Source organism: Ranitomeya variabilis, chromosome 1 (assembly GCF_051348905.1).
Source record: "Ranitomeya variabilis isolate aRanVar5 chromosome 1, aRanVar5.hap1, whole genome shotgun sequence".
Classification (NCBI taxonomy): Eukaryota; Metazoa; Chordata; class Amphibia; order Anura; family Dendrobatidae; genus Ranitomeya; species Ranitomeya variabilis.
Genome location: NC_135232.1, coordinates 293690750 through 293705600, shown reverse-complemented (window position 1 = coordinate 293705600; position 14851 = coordinate 293690750). Strand labels below are relative to the sequence as shown.

At 41.9% G+C, this 14851-nt stretch overlaps 1 protein-coding gene across 2 annotated transcripts in view; it reads left to right on the top strand.

Moving 5' to 3' along the window:
* The window catches only part of ASPHD2 (aspartate beta-hydroxylase domain containing 2), a 174948-nt gene extending 164786 nt beyond the window's left edge, over positions 1-10162 (top strand). For both annotated transcript variants that reach the window (XM_077295478.1, XM_077295487.1), the window contains exons 3-4: positions 2973-3086; positions 9207-10162. In XM_077295478.1, coding sequence (XP_077151593.1) covers positions 2973-3086; positions 9207-9316 — 224 coding nt within the window. In that variant the 3' untranslated portion in view covers positions 9317-10162. The remainder of the gene's footprint in view (positions 1-2972; positions 3087-9206) is intronic.
* The last annotated feature ends 4689 nt before the right edge of the window (positions 10163-14851 follow it).

The following is a 14851-nucleotide window of genomic DNA, read 5'->3' as shown; positions in this document are numbered from 1 at the left end:
GACTAGATAGATAAATGTCTGGATGGGGGTCTGCCCGCCATGACAGACTGACAACAATCGGACATTTTCACCAAACCTGTAGATAAGTGATATGTCGTTAGTGGCACAAGTTCAACACATTTAAAGGGTTTTCCACTGCTGTACATCCCCCTTATTAATGTCCAAAGTGTCCTGAATAATTAAAAAAAAAACCGCATACTTACCCCCAGACTGGCACCACTTCTCTGCTGTGAGTGCTGCGCTCTTGTGATGTTGTTTGTCATGTGAACACTGCATACGATCAGCAACCGGAGCGTGCGTGGGCTGTTCTGCCCTCCACACTGCAAACTGCACCCACAAAAAGGGTGAATTAAAAATGGGTGGAATAGGCAGTTCTAAGTAATGATGATGCTCCATGTAGCACTCTCCTTAATTTTTTTGTTTTTGTTTTTAGAGAATCCACTTGGTAACTGACAATGAGTACACTGTGGGCTGCAAGCAAATGTCAGGCGTGTAAATGATGGATAGCCTATGTGGTTGTGGTGAGCAGATCACTAGGGCCACGTGCACACGTTCAGTTTTTTTCCTCAGTATTTGTAAGCCAAAACCAGGAGTGGGTGATAAATACAGAATGTGGTGACGTGTTTCTATTATACTTTTCCTCTGATTGTTCCTCTCCTGGTTTCGGCTTACAGATAATCAGAGGAAAAGAATAATAGAAACACGTCACCACTTCTGTATTTATCACCCACTCCTGGTTTTGGCTTACAAATACTGAGGTCGATTACTGACCAAATACTGACTATGTGCACATGGCCTATTAGATAGCTGCAGTGTGCTTGCAATTTAAAGATAAATACAGAGACCAAAAAGTGCACGTGCTCCACAGCCCGAGTGGTGTGACTGAAGAGAAGCTGATGGGATAATGGGGGTGATATGGTTTGAGAAAATGTAAAAGAAAGGGTAGCGTGGTTGGATCAGTATGGGCTACCTTTCTGAAAGAGAGTGAGCAACCACTGGATAATGAGCTGTATATCACGCTCTAGGGTGAGCGAGAGCCAACAGCCACTTTAGACACAACTCCCAGTCGGGAAGAAATCTTATCCAAAAGTAAGTTCTCCAACCATCAAGTCTATGGTGTCAACCACTGTGATTTACTCACCAAGCATCCTGTGCCACCAAAAATGTAACCAAGAGTCTGTCACCCCAGTACTGAAATTTAAACCATTTGTACATTCATATATGGGACATATTATAAGTTTTGCTTTATGTAACCCCTGTTTTATTACATTTGTAAATAAGTAGGGCTTTGGTGCACCATTCCACCCCCTCAATTACAGCTTTCCTTCCCTCCTGCCAATATGATGATTGACAGAGCTCCAAAGAGATCTGCCTATGTTGAATCCTCAGCCCTATACACACTGACACTGCAGGAGCTAAGAACTCAGTGTCCAGTGTGTGATCTCGCTCATCTCCCTCTCACGTCAGCATCAGCCACCTTCCACTATGCAATCTTTTGGGCAGTGAGGGACCACTGCAGACAAGACAGGGCGATCAGATGGCGTCCACATACTCTGACATTGTATCTCAGCCCCTGCAGTATCAGTGTGTGCATGATTAAGGATTCCAATACAGACAAAACCCAAGATGAAATCATAATAGACAAATAGCCGCAGTAAATAAATAGCAATGGTGCATAAGAATAATGTAGGGTGCTTAGTTAGCATAATTTTAATTGAAAAAAATGTAAAGCCATCCCACCACGTCACGGTGACCCTGTTCAGGAAGGTCCTAACATCTATTATTAAAACCTTACCATTTGTCGAGTGACGTGCATGTGGATAAGGGCGGAGAAGAACTGAGACCCGGCTAGTGAACATGCAGCCATGGGGAACCACATGAATGTAATATCCAGCTCAAGAAAAGGCAGACCACACCTATACTTGCATCGGGTGCAAAAAAACTGAAACAAAAAACCTAAAGAGAGGAACTGGGATATAAGTTGGTGTGCGTGCAGCGTGTAAGTGCATGTTCACACTGAACACTAAACAGGCAAAAAATTGTTTTTATCTTGGGTTTTGTCTGTTTAGTGGCCAGGGTGAACATTCGCTTACACGCTGCATGCACACCAACCTATATTCCAGTTCCTCTTTAGGTTTTTTGTTTGTTTCCCACCAGTGCAAATAAAGGTGTGGGCCATTTTTTATTTGAGCTGGATATTACATTCATGTGGTTCCCCATGGTTACGTGTCCTCAAGCCTTTTCTCTGTCCTTCTCAGGTCTTATCCATATGCAGGTCACTTGACAAATGGTAGGTTTTTAATATTAGAGATTAGGACTGTCACAAATAGGGTCACCGTGACGTAGTGGGATGGCTTTTACATAGTTGACATAATTTTGATCGAAAATAAGCAGCCTATATTGTCATACACTATTGCTGTTTATTTATTTATTGCAGGTTGTTTGCTCATTATGTTTTCATCTTGGGTTTTGTCTGTTTAGTGGAGAGTGTGAACATGTGCTTACAAGCTGCATGCATGCCAACTTATGTTCCAGTTCTTTTCTCTAGGTTTTGTGTTCCCTTGCAGGCAGCTGTACTTGGAATGCTGTCAATCATCATAAGAGGAGGGGCGGAGGATGGTAATTGAGCAAAAGGAACCATGCACCAAGCACTTGGCCTTGCTGTGAGGGTGCACCAAAGCCCCTTATTTATATATGGAATAAATCTGTTCTACATTTAACAAAAATAATTAAAATTTGTACCATGAATATGATGTTTATGGGACAAAGTTTCATGTGTGACTGTATAAATTATTTATTTTGAGTTTTGGGAGTGACAGACTACCTTTAATGAAGACCACACATATATTCAATATGTGAATGCTGGAGATAACTTGTACTAAAATAATTTTTTCTACTACAGTATGAAACATTATAAAGTTGACATGTCTCAAAAGGCTACTATATAATAACACTGCATGTTTCATTTCAAGGTCTACGAATCCCAGCTAACTGTGAGCTTGTGGTAGGAGGAGAACCTCAGTGTTGGGCTGAAGGACATTGTCTTCTCTTCGATGACTCTTTCTTGCATACTGCATTTCATGAAGGTAGGTTCCTTTTCTACTTTGTTGAAGAAGGTTTTATTTGTTTTTGTAAATTTAGTTGTCACATCATGAAAATCATTTTCATATAGATTGTGAGGTCGTTGTCCATTGTACACATGGGAGCAACTGAAGTGCCGAGATCGGAGAAGGGTCTAATCTCAACTCTTGTGTGATCAAACAATTCAACCTGTGCACTGAAGATGATAGGACGTCCTTTAAAACGTTTAAAGCCCAAAACATGACTAAAGTCCTTAAGCTAATACTCAAAATTACTTGGCACTCAGAAGAATATTTTGCAAGTTGATTATTCCATTTATTTGTACATCCAGTTTAGAAAATGAACGTTTTCGGTCCATACATCAGACCTTCATCAGAACTGTCTTTTTTAACAAACTGAAATACAGGTAGATAATACAAAACAATGAATGTCAATCTACAATAAGACACAATACACATGGTGCACAACATAAAGGACAATGGAATTATAGTAATATTATTTCCAGACCAAAAATCCATCATGTGACAGACCGAGTGCATGCAACCATGGCGGCTGGAGAAAATCCGGGTTGGTGGTCCGTGAGTAGTCAGTGCTTACAATTATTGAAAGCTAGATGACAGGAAGTAACAACGATTGTACGGCTGTACGTGCAGATAAGGAAAAGAAACAATGGCGCACACAGTGGAAGGTTGTGGCTTATGACGGTAAGTCCCGACAGTGGACTATCATAGTGGTAAAGATCCATATTGCCTCAAAAGGATACTAGGTGAAGCATAAGTCCGGGTACTGGCACGATGTGTTGTGCTCTACAGCGTGCTAGTGACAGCCTATAAAGTAAGTGTGACAACATATATAGATTAGCACAGGTGATAGTGTCTATGCTGTCAGAAACACAAGTCATTATGTAAATACTGTACGTGACCCGCTTAGATACTGAGTAGGTGGTCTATGGCACATTGAGGCGAGCAGAGAGGAAATACAAAGAAAGTAAATATGAAGGATAAAAAGATGAAGGGAGAATATATATGTTTCTTCTAGAGCCAGGTGACGGTCCCGCTTGTGATATGAATGATATAAATGCTGAGAACACAAATAAAAATAATGTTACCTGGTAGATATAATGTGGAAGGGTATATCAAGGCCTAGATAGGCCAGAGCTGGGTGACCCGGGATAAGGCAGGGAGGCTAGCAGCCTGGAATATATGAGGAAAAATGTATGGTAACCCCAATATATATATATATATATAGTAACGCTCTACAGGTATGGAAAAAGAAGTAGTTACCAGGTTGCCTCACTATGCCTGGATAGGTGATGCTGTGCGAAGGCGCCGATCTGCTGCTATAAGTGGCGCTGGAGGAAGGAATAGGAGGAAAACAAACCTGAATATCACATGCAGGTATTGGTGGAGAGCATTGCCCCTAGTCGGTCCGTCGTTACCTTAAAACGCCAGCTACGTGGCGTGAAAACTGGAAGTCCCGGGCACCGCTGTGTAATGGCGTTACTTCCGGGTTTAAAAGCCCTATGTGATCGGGTCATGTGACCCGCCGCGTCATGTGACCGCGGTGCATCTCAGTGCGCATGCGCGCTTCTAATACTAAGAGAAAGCAGCGGTGACTGCAGGGGATATGTTATCAGACTATTGCGCATGCGTTGGGGCCAGAAAACGGTGACTGCAGGGGATCTATGTCTGACTATTGTGCATGTGAGGAATGTGCATAGTAATTGCCAGGGCAAACTGTGCCGTCCTGTAAGAGGCAAAGAACGAGCATAGAGAGAATGAATGAAACGAGATGGGAAGTAAACAAGACAGAATAATGACGCCTGCATAGTGCCAAGTCCCTATAGGTGCTTATATACTCTACCATCTACGGTGCCATATGTGACCGCCAGTGCCACGTGTGTGCCGTGAAACTATCGATTCTAGGAGAAAAGAAAAGACATAATAGAATTAGACAAACTAATTAAAATAACTATATACATACATTGCCATAATAGGAATTGCATACATAATCTATATATAAATAATTACAGGAATGCTGCTACTTCAAATTCCCTGTTAAGTCCCTTGGGTTCTAGGGTCTGTAAGGTAAAAATCCAGAATGCTTCCCTTCTTTTAAGTGTTCTTACCACTTCCCTATCATTTCAATGAAAAAAACCATAATATTTCCCAACTCCGTTTTCAGGTTCTAGAGCAGATAGATCCCCAGAGAAGAGGTCAAAATCGTACAAAAACACTTAAAAGAAGGGAAGCATTCTGGATTCTGGACAATAGTCAGACATAGATCCCCTGCAGTCACCGTTTTCTGGCCCCAACGCATGCGCAATAGTCTGATAACATATCCCCTGCAGTCACCGCTGCTTTCTCTTAGTATTAGAAGCGCGCATGCGCACTGAGATGCACCGCGGTCACATGACGCGGCGGGTCACATGACCTGATCACATAGGGCTTTTAAACCCGGAAGTAACGCCATTACACAGCGGTGCCCGGGACTTCCAGTTTTCACGCCACGTAGCTGGCGTTTTAAGGTAACGACGGACCGACTAGGGGCAATGCTCTCCACCAATACCTGCATGTGATATTCAGGTTTGTTTTCCTCCTATTCCTTCCTCCAGCGCCACTTATAGCAGCAGATCGGCGCCTTCGCACAGCATCACCTATCCAGGCATAGTGAGGCAACCTGGTAACTACTTCTTTTTCCATACCTGTAGAGCGTTACTATATATATATATATTGGGGTTACCATACATTTTTCCTCATATATTCCAGGCTGCTAGCCTCCCTGCCTTATCCCGGGTCACCCAGCTCTGGCCTATCTAGGCCTTGATATACCCTTCCACATTATATCTACCAGGTAACATTATTTTTATTTGTGTTCTCAGCATTTATATCATTCATATCACAAGCGGGACCGTCACCTGGCTCTAGAAGAAACATATATATTCTCCCTTCATCTTTTTATCCTTCATTTTTACTTTCTTTGTATTTCCTCTCTGCTCGCCTCAATGTGCCATAGACCACCTACTCAGTATCTAAGCGGGTCACGTACAGTATTTACATAATGACTTGTGTTTCTGACAGCATAGACACTATCACCTGTGCTAATCTATATATGTTGTCACACTTACTTTATAGGCTGTCACTAGCACGCTGTAGAGCACAACACATCGTGCCAGTACCCGGACTTATGCTTCACCTAGTATCCTTTTGAGGCAATATGGATCTTTACCACTATGATAGTCCACTGTCGGGACTTACCGTCATAAGCCACAACCTTCCACTGTGTGCGCCATTGTTTCTTTTCCTTATCTGCACGTACAGCCGTACAATCGTTGTTACTTCCTGTCATCTAGCTTTCAATAATTGTAAGCACTGACTACTCACGGACCACCAACCCGGATTTTCTCCAGCCGCCATGGTTGCATGCACTCGGTCTGTCACATGATGGATTTTTGGTCTGGAAATAATATTACTATAATTCCATTGTCCTTTATGTTGTGCACCATGTGTATTGTGTCTTATTGTAGATTGACATTCATTGTTTTATATTATCTACCTGTATTTCAGTTTGTTAAAAAAGACAGTTCTGATGAAGGTCTGATGTATGGACCGAAAACGTTCATTTTCTAAACTGGATGTACAAATAAATGGAATAATCAACTTGCAAAATATTCTTCTGAGTGCCAAGTAATTTTGAGTATTGGATTGAGGGGCTGGAAACCCGACTTGAGCACCATACAGGAACCTTGAGTGCCGTGTATATTTTTCATTATCTAAAGTCCTTAAGCTATCATCTCATAAATACCTATGAGGGCATATTTTTAGAATGTCTAGAAAGGCTGCTTTGAGTGGGGACAATTTTTGGGCATGAAGAAACCTGCAAGCATTTTGCCAATATTGAAATTCAAAGTGATTTTTATATTGCTATGATATGCTATTGCTTTATGATGGGTGCAGCTCCATCCTCTGGGAATGAAGGTGCCACAGTGCTAATATAGCGCTTTGTCTCCTTTTTCCCCCCATACTGTGGCACCTTCAATGATGGCTGTGCAGGGAGCAGCAGATGACGCTATTCACTTTATTTGGTTTGTGATGTATTCCACCGCACAGCTGGTGGCCGGGTGCCACTGTGCAGGAAATCCCACAAGGCTAATCCAGCAATAGGGAACCTTTTAGGACTATGTTCTGAGATCTTTTATAAGAATTTTAAAGCGGATTCTGTTTCAAGATCTATGTAAGAAATAAAATGTCTTTTAAAAAAAGGGCACATGGTGCTGTCTTGTTTCTCTATTGTTTCACTTCAAGATTGGACTTGATGCACGAGGGAGCTTTCTTCTTCTCTGTGTGACTGTGCTGGGGACTTGCTGTCTGGCTCATTTCAAAAAGTGCCCGTGTCCTCTTCTCTGACATGGACAATGCAGAAATCCAGAGGGAAGCTCTGCCGGCCGTGGCACTTGCGCAGCAGCATAATCACATGTTTAGCTTCCTAGTAATCACTGTTGTTCATGTCTTGGAGATCGCTGAAAGCTGCTACTGCACAGGCGCGGGCGGCGCCATCTTGGAGGAGGAAAGTTGTTTTTCTTCTCCAGCAAGATGGCACAGTAACCTACAGACAGTGTCAGGTCAACACCGTTATACTGATTAAAATGATACCTTGGTGGATGAAATCTGTCTTGTGGTTGTTTTTTAATCTTCATGTGTAGTTTTCAGTTAATGACATGCTCGTGCCTCAGGGCAGCCTGTGGGGCGGGTTTCATGTGGTGCTCTGCTTTACATATTCATAATGCAGACTTCTGACAGGTCACTGATCCCTCAGTCACCTGTCCCCTAGTTTACATATTGAATACCTATACATACTAAAGAAAAAAAAAAACTTCTACATAGTTGCATGTTTATTGTCCACTGTTCTTCATGTTATTGATCAAGTACAAAAAAAGGAATCATTTTGAAAATGGCGCCTGCCACGCCTGTGTAGTGGCAGCTATCGGTGTGTACAGAGATCCGATAGCTGCTATTGCGCCGTAGGTGCCATCTTGCTGGAGAAGAAAAAAAATGTCCTCCTCCAAGATGGCGCTGCCCGCGCCTGTGCTGTAGCAGCTTTCGGCGAGCTCCGAGACATGAAGAACAGTGATTACTAGGACATTAAACATGCGATTATGCTGCAGCACAAGTGCCACGTGTTGCACCTGCCTGAAAAAGGGGTTGTTTTTTTCTTCAGTATGTACAGATATTTATTATGTAAACTAGGGGGCAGGTCAGTGAGGGATCAGTGGCCTGTCAGCAGTCTGCATTATGAATACCTAATCAGAGCACCACATGAAGACCCCCACAGGCCGCCCCGCAGCACAAGCAGATCATTAACTCAAAACTGAAAATAAAGATTAAGAAACAACCACAAGACAAATTTCATCAACCAAGGAATCATTTTAATCAGTATAACAGTGCCAACCTGACACTGTGTGCAGGTTACTGTGCACAATCCTGCTGACAGGTTCCCTTTATGCAATAAAGTATGGTATATTACTGCAGGAAATTTTGTTCACCATGGAACATTTTGTTTGTGCTGCTGGATGATCCTCTTACTGGGGTTCTCCATGCTTTGGGTTCCAGCCTGCAGTCACTCTTTGTGACTGCAGACTTGCGAATCCTCACAGCACACACAGTGGGTGCTCTCAGGATTCACCAGCTCTAGGATTGGGCGTTCATGTGACTGTAAATATATGTTTTGAATACTTCTGGCCTCGCTCAATTCATTTGTATTGACGGCACCCACAGTGTCTGCTATTAGGATTCAAGGCCAGAATCTCGCATTCAGTATTTGGTCTGTATTTTACGTCAGTATTTGTAAGCCAAAATCTGGGATGGCACATTCAGAAGAAAAGGTGCTGGTACCACTTCTGCATTTTTCACCCACTAGTGATTATGTCACAAACACTGAGGTAAAATACTGACCCAGTTCTGAGCATGTGAATGTGGCCTTAGAAGTCTGCAGTCATTTGCAGTGCCTGCAGCCTTGAACCCCAAGCCTGGACAACCCCTTTAAGATCCATTCCCAACAATAATATTTTAGGTCAGCAATTGTTCCTCATTTATATTAAACACCTTCTTTCATTGTTATTACATTAGGATCAGCTGAGGAAGGACCGAGAGTCATTTTCATGGTGGATTTGTGGCACCCCAACGTAGCAGCCGCTGAACGCCAAGCCCTGGATTCCATATTTGCTCCTGGACGCTGATTCAAGAAAACTCACTTTTGCAACAAAACATCTATGCTCATGGGATCTTGCCTCAAAGAAAAATTAAAGAAAAAAAAAAAAGCTTGTCTCTTAAAAAAAAAAAATAGAAAAAAAAAATCTGTGTATATTAAGTACATCATATGTTACCTATTTAATCATTGGCTTATCCATAGGTTTACATTGTAGAAATTCTGTGATCAAGCATATGCATCAACCAACTTGCAAGTCTGGCACGAAAGAGCACCGAACTCTACTCAGCGGAGGAGAGCACTTAATATGGAAGCTAAAGACTCCTGGCTCCATATTTATTTAACAGCACAAACCAACTTTCTACTTAGAGCTTATTAACATTGAGCCCAAGGCTGAGCAAAAGTCAGTAGGCGCTAATGGGAAGTATTCAGGGAATGGCTGGAAGGACTACAATGCTCAGTTCTGTTCCGAGGACTGTATTATCTCACGTTGCAGCTAATCCCATATTCTCCATTCTCTACTAGAATGCAGCACTACTATAGTATGTTACATGTCGCTACTGTATATGTATACCACTCTGAAATACAAAGTTAAGGACGTGACACAATGAGGCGCTCCTGACATGAACATGACAATACTCTGTAAGGTTCACGTCAAAATCTATCAACCGTGTAGAGTTACCTTCTAGATCCCCCGAGATGTATCCGGGTGATTACACCTTCATCAATCATACGAGAGTCGCCTCTCTCAGCCATGACGAGCAAAAAATGAAGAATGTCTTTTTTAAGTGAGCTTCTGTACGGCATTCGGAGACTTCCCGAATGCGGTTGATAACGCTTAAGTCATAGATAAATTAAATTACATTTGAGGACTTTCTACTATGGTCCAAATTTCTAGAGATTGTTTTTCAATTGACAAATAGAAATAATTATTTAGGTCTTTAGATATATCTCTACATATATATAAATATATATATGAGCTCACTTATGTCATTGTGGGCAGTGGAAGGGCTGGGTCTAGATTATTTTTAAGGAATTTCAGAGAACTTGTGTCTTTATCCGACCAAAGCATTTTGTTTTTGTTTTTTTCCTTGATTGATGAAAGGAACCTTTCCAGTTTGTCTGTCTAGTGTTCCAGCTCCAAATTTTAGGATCTCTGTTTATGGTGGTTGTAAAGCAGCCAATTTGTCTTTAATGTAAATTTTTTTTTCTTCTGTCTTGTACTTCCACAGTGCAACAGACTCACTTTTGTTCCGTAATAAAAGAAAAAAGTGTCTAAGATATAGGATGGTTTCATTTGGTGTTTTCTTCTGAGATAACATTAAGTATACATTTAAAATGTCAGTTGCTTTTTTTATATATATATATATATATATATATATATATATATATATATATATATATATATGTGTGTGTTTATATAGATATAGTCTGTGTCTAAACTTAAAGGAACCTGTCAACAGGATTTCCCACCCCTTACTATTTATATGTACATTTAGCTCTTTCAAAGACTAGTCCAGCAATCCATTACGTGGCCAGTCTGTTCCTCTGTTACTGAGAAATCAGCGTTTGAATTAATATGCAAATAAGGCTGAAGAGCTATAAGTAGATCTTAATCTTGTCACTCCAGCTATATCCCACCCCCCCACACAGATGACTCCTCCCACTTGACTTATGATTCCTTTGCCTGAAGTTACACATCATAGCTGCTCTCAGTAAAGCAAGAGGAGGCATTGTTAGTTGAGGAGTAGAAGTAACAGGGATTCTGTCAGTAGGTTCAAGCCTTCTATAAAGGCATGTAGGTTATAAGTTGCTGAGTAAAAGGATACATTGATGTCTGCGAACTGAGCTGTTAATTCAGAGAAATTCACCTATTCTTTACATCCGGACAACAGAGAAGATCCACCCCAGGAACAGAATAGAAAGGTGGAACCTTTCCATATGCCTTAGTGTGGTTTCCTGTTCCTGTGAGGGAGACATACAGCCCTGCAGGGTGAAGTGTGCCATCCTGCACCTGGTATTCCGAGCAGTTGCTAGAATGGGAGGTGGCACCGCTTTGCTCCCGGTTGTGTGCTTCTTGGTTGGGAGGTCGGGCCAGATGTGACGTGGCACGCCGTTGCGTGTATGCCTAATGATGACTGACCGGAGGTGACACTCAGCGCTTGTATAGAATTGTTCCATCTGCTTCTGAGTTCGGAAAGTGGGACCGAGGTCCAGATGATTGGAGGCATAATATGTTGACACCTGGGATGAGCCCATCTCCAGTTGGAGTAGTGTTCTCCTTGTGGGTTTTAAAAAACTTTTCGGCATTCGACCCTGCTAGTTCAGGTAATCCACTGCTAAGGTCAGAAGGTCTTGGCAGTATGGAGTGTCCAGCGGTGACACGGCAGATGACCCTAAACCTCCTTCTAGCACAGTAGTTCCAATGCATAGGTTAAGGTGAGTACTACTCTTATATCATGCAATGCTGATTGATTGATTGTTTATTGATTAGGATATGCCTAGCAAGGCTTTAGCAAAAAATTAAAACAAGTGTGCCCGGTTTAAACGAATATTGCACAACTCATATGATAAAAGACTTTGTTGCATTTGTATAGTGAAGGCATTTGCTGAAGAATCCACGTCTCTGTTTCAGGAGATTAAGGCTACTTTCACACTTGCGTCGTTCGACGCACGTCGCAATGCGTCGTTATGTAGAAAAAACGCATCCTGCAAAGTTGCCCGCAGGATGCGTTTTTTCTCCATAGACTTATACATAGCAACACATTGCGACGGAGTGCCACATGTCGCACGACAGTTGCGTCGTGTTTTGGCAGACCATTGGCACAAAAAAAGTTACATGTAACTTTTTTTGCGCGTCGTGTCCGCCATTTTCGACTGCGCATGCGCGGCTGAAACACCGCCCCTCCTCACCAGACATTACAATGGGGCAGCGGAAGCGTCGTAAGACTGCATCCGCTGCCCACGTTGTGATTAATTAACACACTGTCCGTCGGGCCGACGGTTTGCGACGGCCCGTACCGACGGACTAGTGTGAAAGTAGCCTAAGTCTTTAATTTACAATGAAGATGAGAATAGCTTCAAAAAGAAAATGCCCCACATCAATACCCTCTCTTTCTTTACAAGCAGATTTCATATTCCATCTGACTCGAGATCCGAGGGGGAAAGTTGAGGATAGCTGGGAAATTGTCAGTGATTAATCCATCTGTATCATCCTCTTCTGATGATGAGTAAGGGAATCCATGTTTTTGAGTCAATGTTACTGGAAGATTTCGTAAAGCCATCAGATCCACGATGGGAATAGAATCTCCAAGGGAACCCAGGTCTTTGAAGGACTCTGTTTAGTGGTTTAGAGAAGCGTAAACATTGGGTATTACCGGTCCATAACAGTGTGCTATGCCTCATTGAGAAAGAATGGAGCCAGTTAGGAAGGCCTCAGCCCCTAATGTGCTAAAAAGGAAATACCCATTTGAGGTGGAATTGTTCGAAATCTAGGAGATATCCCCTAGAATTCATGTGGCATTAGCTAAAATATCTAAGAATGTTGGTCTTCAATTTGATGATTTTGAGATCCTTAAGAGACCCTTTAGACAAGAGGAGCTTGAGAACGGGGGCTTGTTCATTCAAACCTAGCATACCAGCTACTTGTACAGCTAGGTCCCATAATAAATGGTTGAATAAGATAGATTCTCAGATAAGGAATAGACTTCCGAGGACACTGCTGTTGAAGGCCTTACCTCTTATTCAAAAGGCAGAAGATTTTTTTTCTTTTGGCTGATATATCTGTAGACAGAATAATATTTGCCGCTCACTCTTGTTCCCTTTCAAATACTGCCAATAGAGCATTTTGGATTAAAAATTGGTTAGCAGATTTCCAATCCAAGTTGAAGCTTTCTCCTCTTACCTGTCAATTGGGTAATCTGTTTAGTTCTGCACTGGATGAGACTCTAGAAAAAGTGGCCGATAGGAAAAAGAATTTCCCCTCACTTTTTCCCAGGAATATAAAAACCTTTCGGGGTTCTGGGAGACGGAAGAGGGAAGATAGCGGAAGGGCGGCTGTAGTTGGGGAAAAAAGAGCCCAAAACAAAAAGTTTCTTGTTTAATAAACCCAAACCACACAAGGGAGGACCAAAGCAGCCATTGCGCCAGGTGGGTGGGATGCTGATCAGTGAGCCTCATTGCCGACCAGTCAGAGGATGGAAACATGGTTTCTCATTGTCTCAAAATATTTTTTTCCACAACTTTCATAAGAGGAGTTATAGAAACATGAGTGGGGGCAAAAAAACATGGAATTAGTGGCAGAAGTTCTGAATCTGCTAGAGAAGCAAGTTTTGCTCAGTGTAACAGAGGCAGATATTGAAAAGGGGTTTTACAACAGTCTCATTTTAGTCAATCGTTATATCATTTTATGAACCTAAAAGCCCTAAATCTCCATCTAAAGGCCACAACGTTCAAAATGGTAACACTGAAATAAACCATAACCTTGCTTTACCCCCTCTGTTTCTTGTCGTTGATAGACCTGAAGGGCACATTCGACCACTTGCCAATCCACCCATTTCATCAAAAATATTTGCGTGGCAGTAAAGATCAGAGGAGACCTTCTTCATCTGCAATATCAGTGCATTGCCTTCAGGATTTCCATGGTGCCCAGATTTTTTTTTTTTTTAATTCTGTTTATTACATTTTTAATATAACAGTACATATAAACAGTACATTTAAGGGTGCCCAGATTTTTAGCAAAGATTGTATAAGAAATGTCAACTTGCATAAGGAAAAAGACATTATAAGAATGTAATTTCTTGATGGAAAATACTCATGAGCCCCAGGAGTTCTATATGCAGCTTCAGTGAGGCACACCACTATCACTGCTCTGACTATACATTTTTAGCCACACATTTCCAACAATGTGGCACATTCTCCGTCTTGGGGGCCCTCTTTGGATCCTTATTAATGAGGTTATATATACTAGATTCCTTGATAGGGTGTTGATCCAGGGAACTAGTCTGATTGCCGTATGTGGAGTCGGGAAATACATTTTTTCCCCAATGTGGAGCTTACTCTTTGCCACATGGTTTTTTTTTGCCTTCCTCTGGATCAACATGTTAGGGCATGTTAGGTTAGGCTATGGGTTGAACTAGATGGACTTAAAGTCTTCCTTCAACCTTAATAACTATGTTACTATGTTACTTATTAATGATGAGCGAATATACTCGTTACTCGAGATTTCCCAAGCACGATCGGGGGTCCTCCGAGTATTTTTTTAGTGCTCGGAGATTTAGTTTTCATCGCCTCAGCTGAATGATTTACAGCTATTGGCCAGCATAAGTACATGTGGGGGTTGCTAGGTAATCCCCACATGTAATCAAGCAGGCTAGTAGCTGTAAATCATCCAGCTGCGGCGAAAAAAAACTAAATCTCCGAGCACTAAAAAATACTCGGAGGTCACCCGATCGTGCTCGGGAAATCTCGAGTAACGAGCATATTCGCTCATCACTAATCCTCATATGTTACGGAAACATGTGGAGCGATTAACTCCAGTTAATATCTCCACACTTCTGTGCTGTGT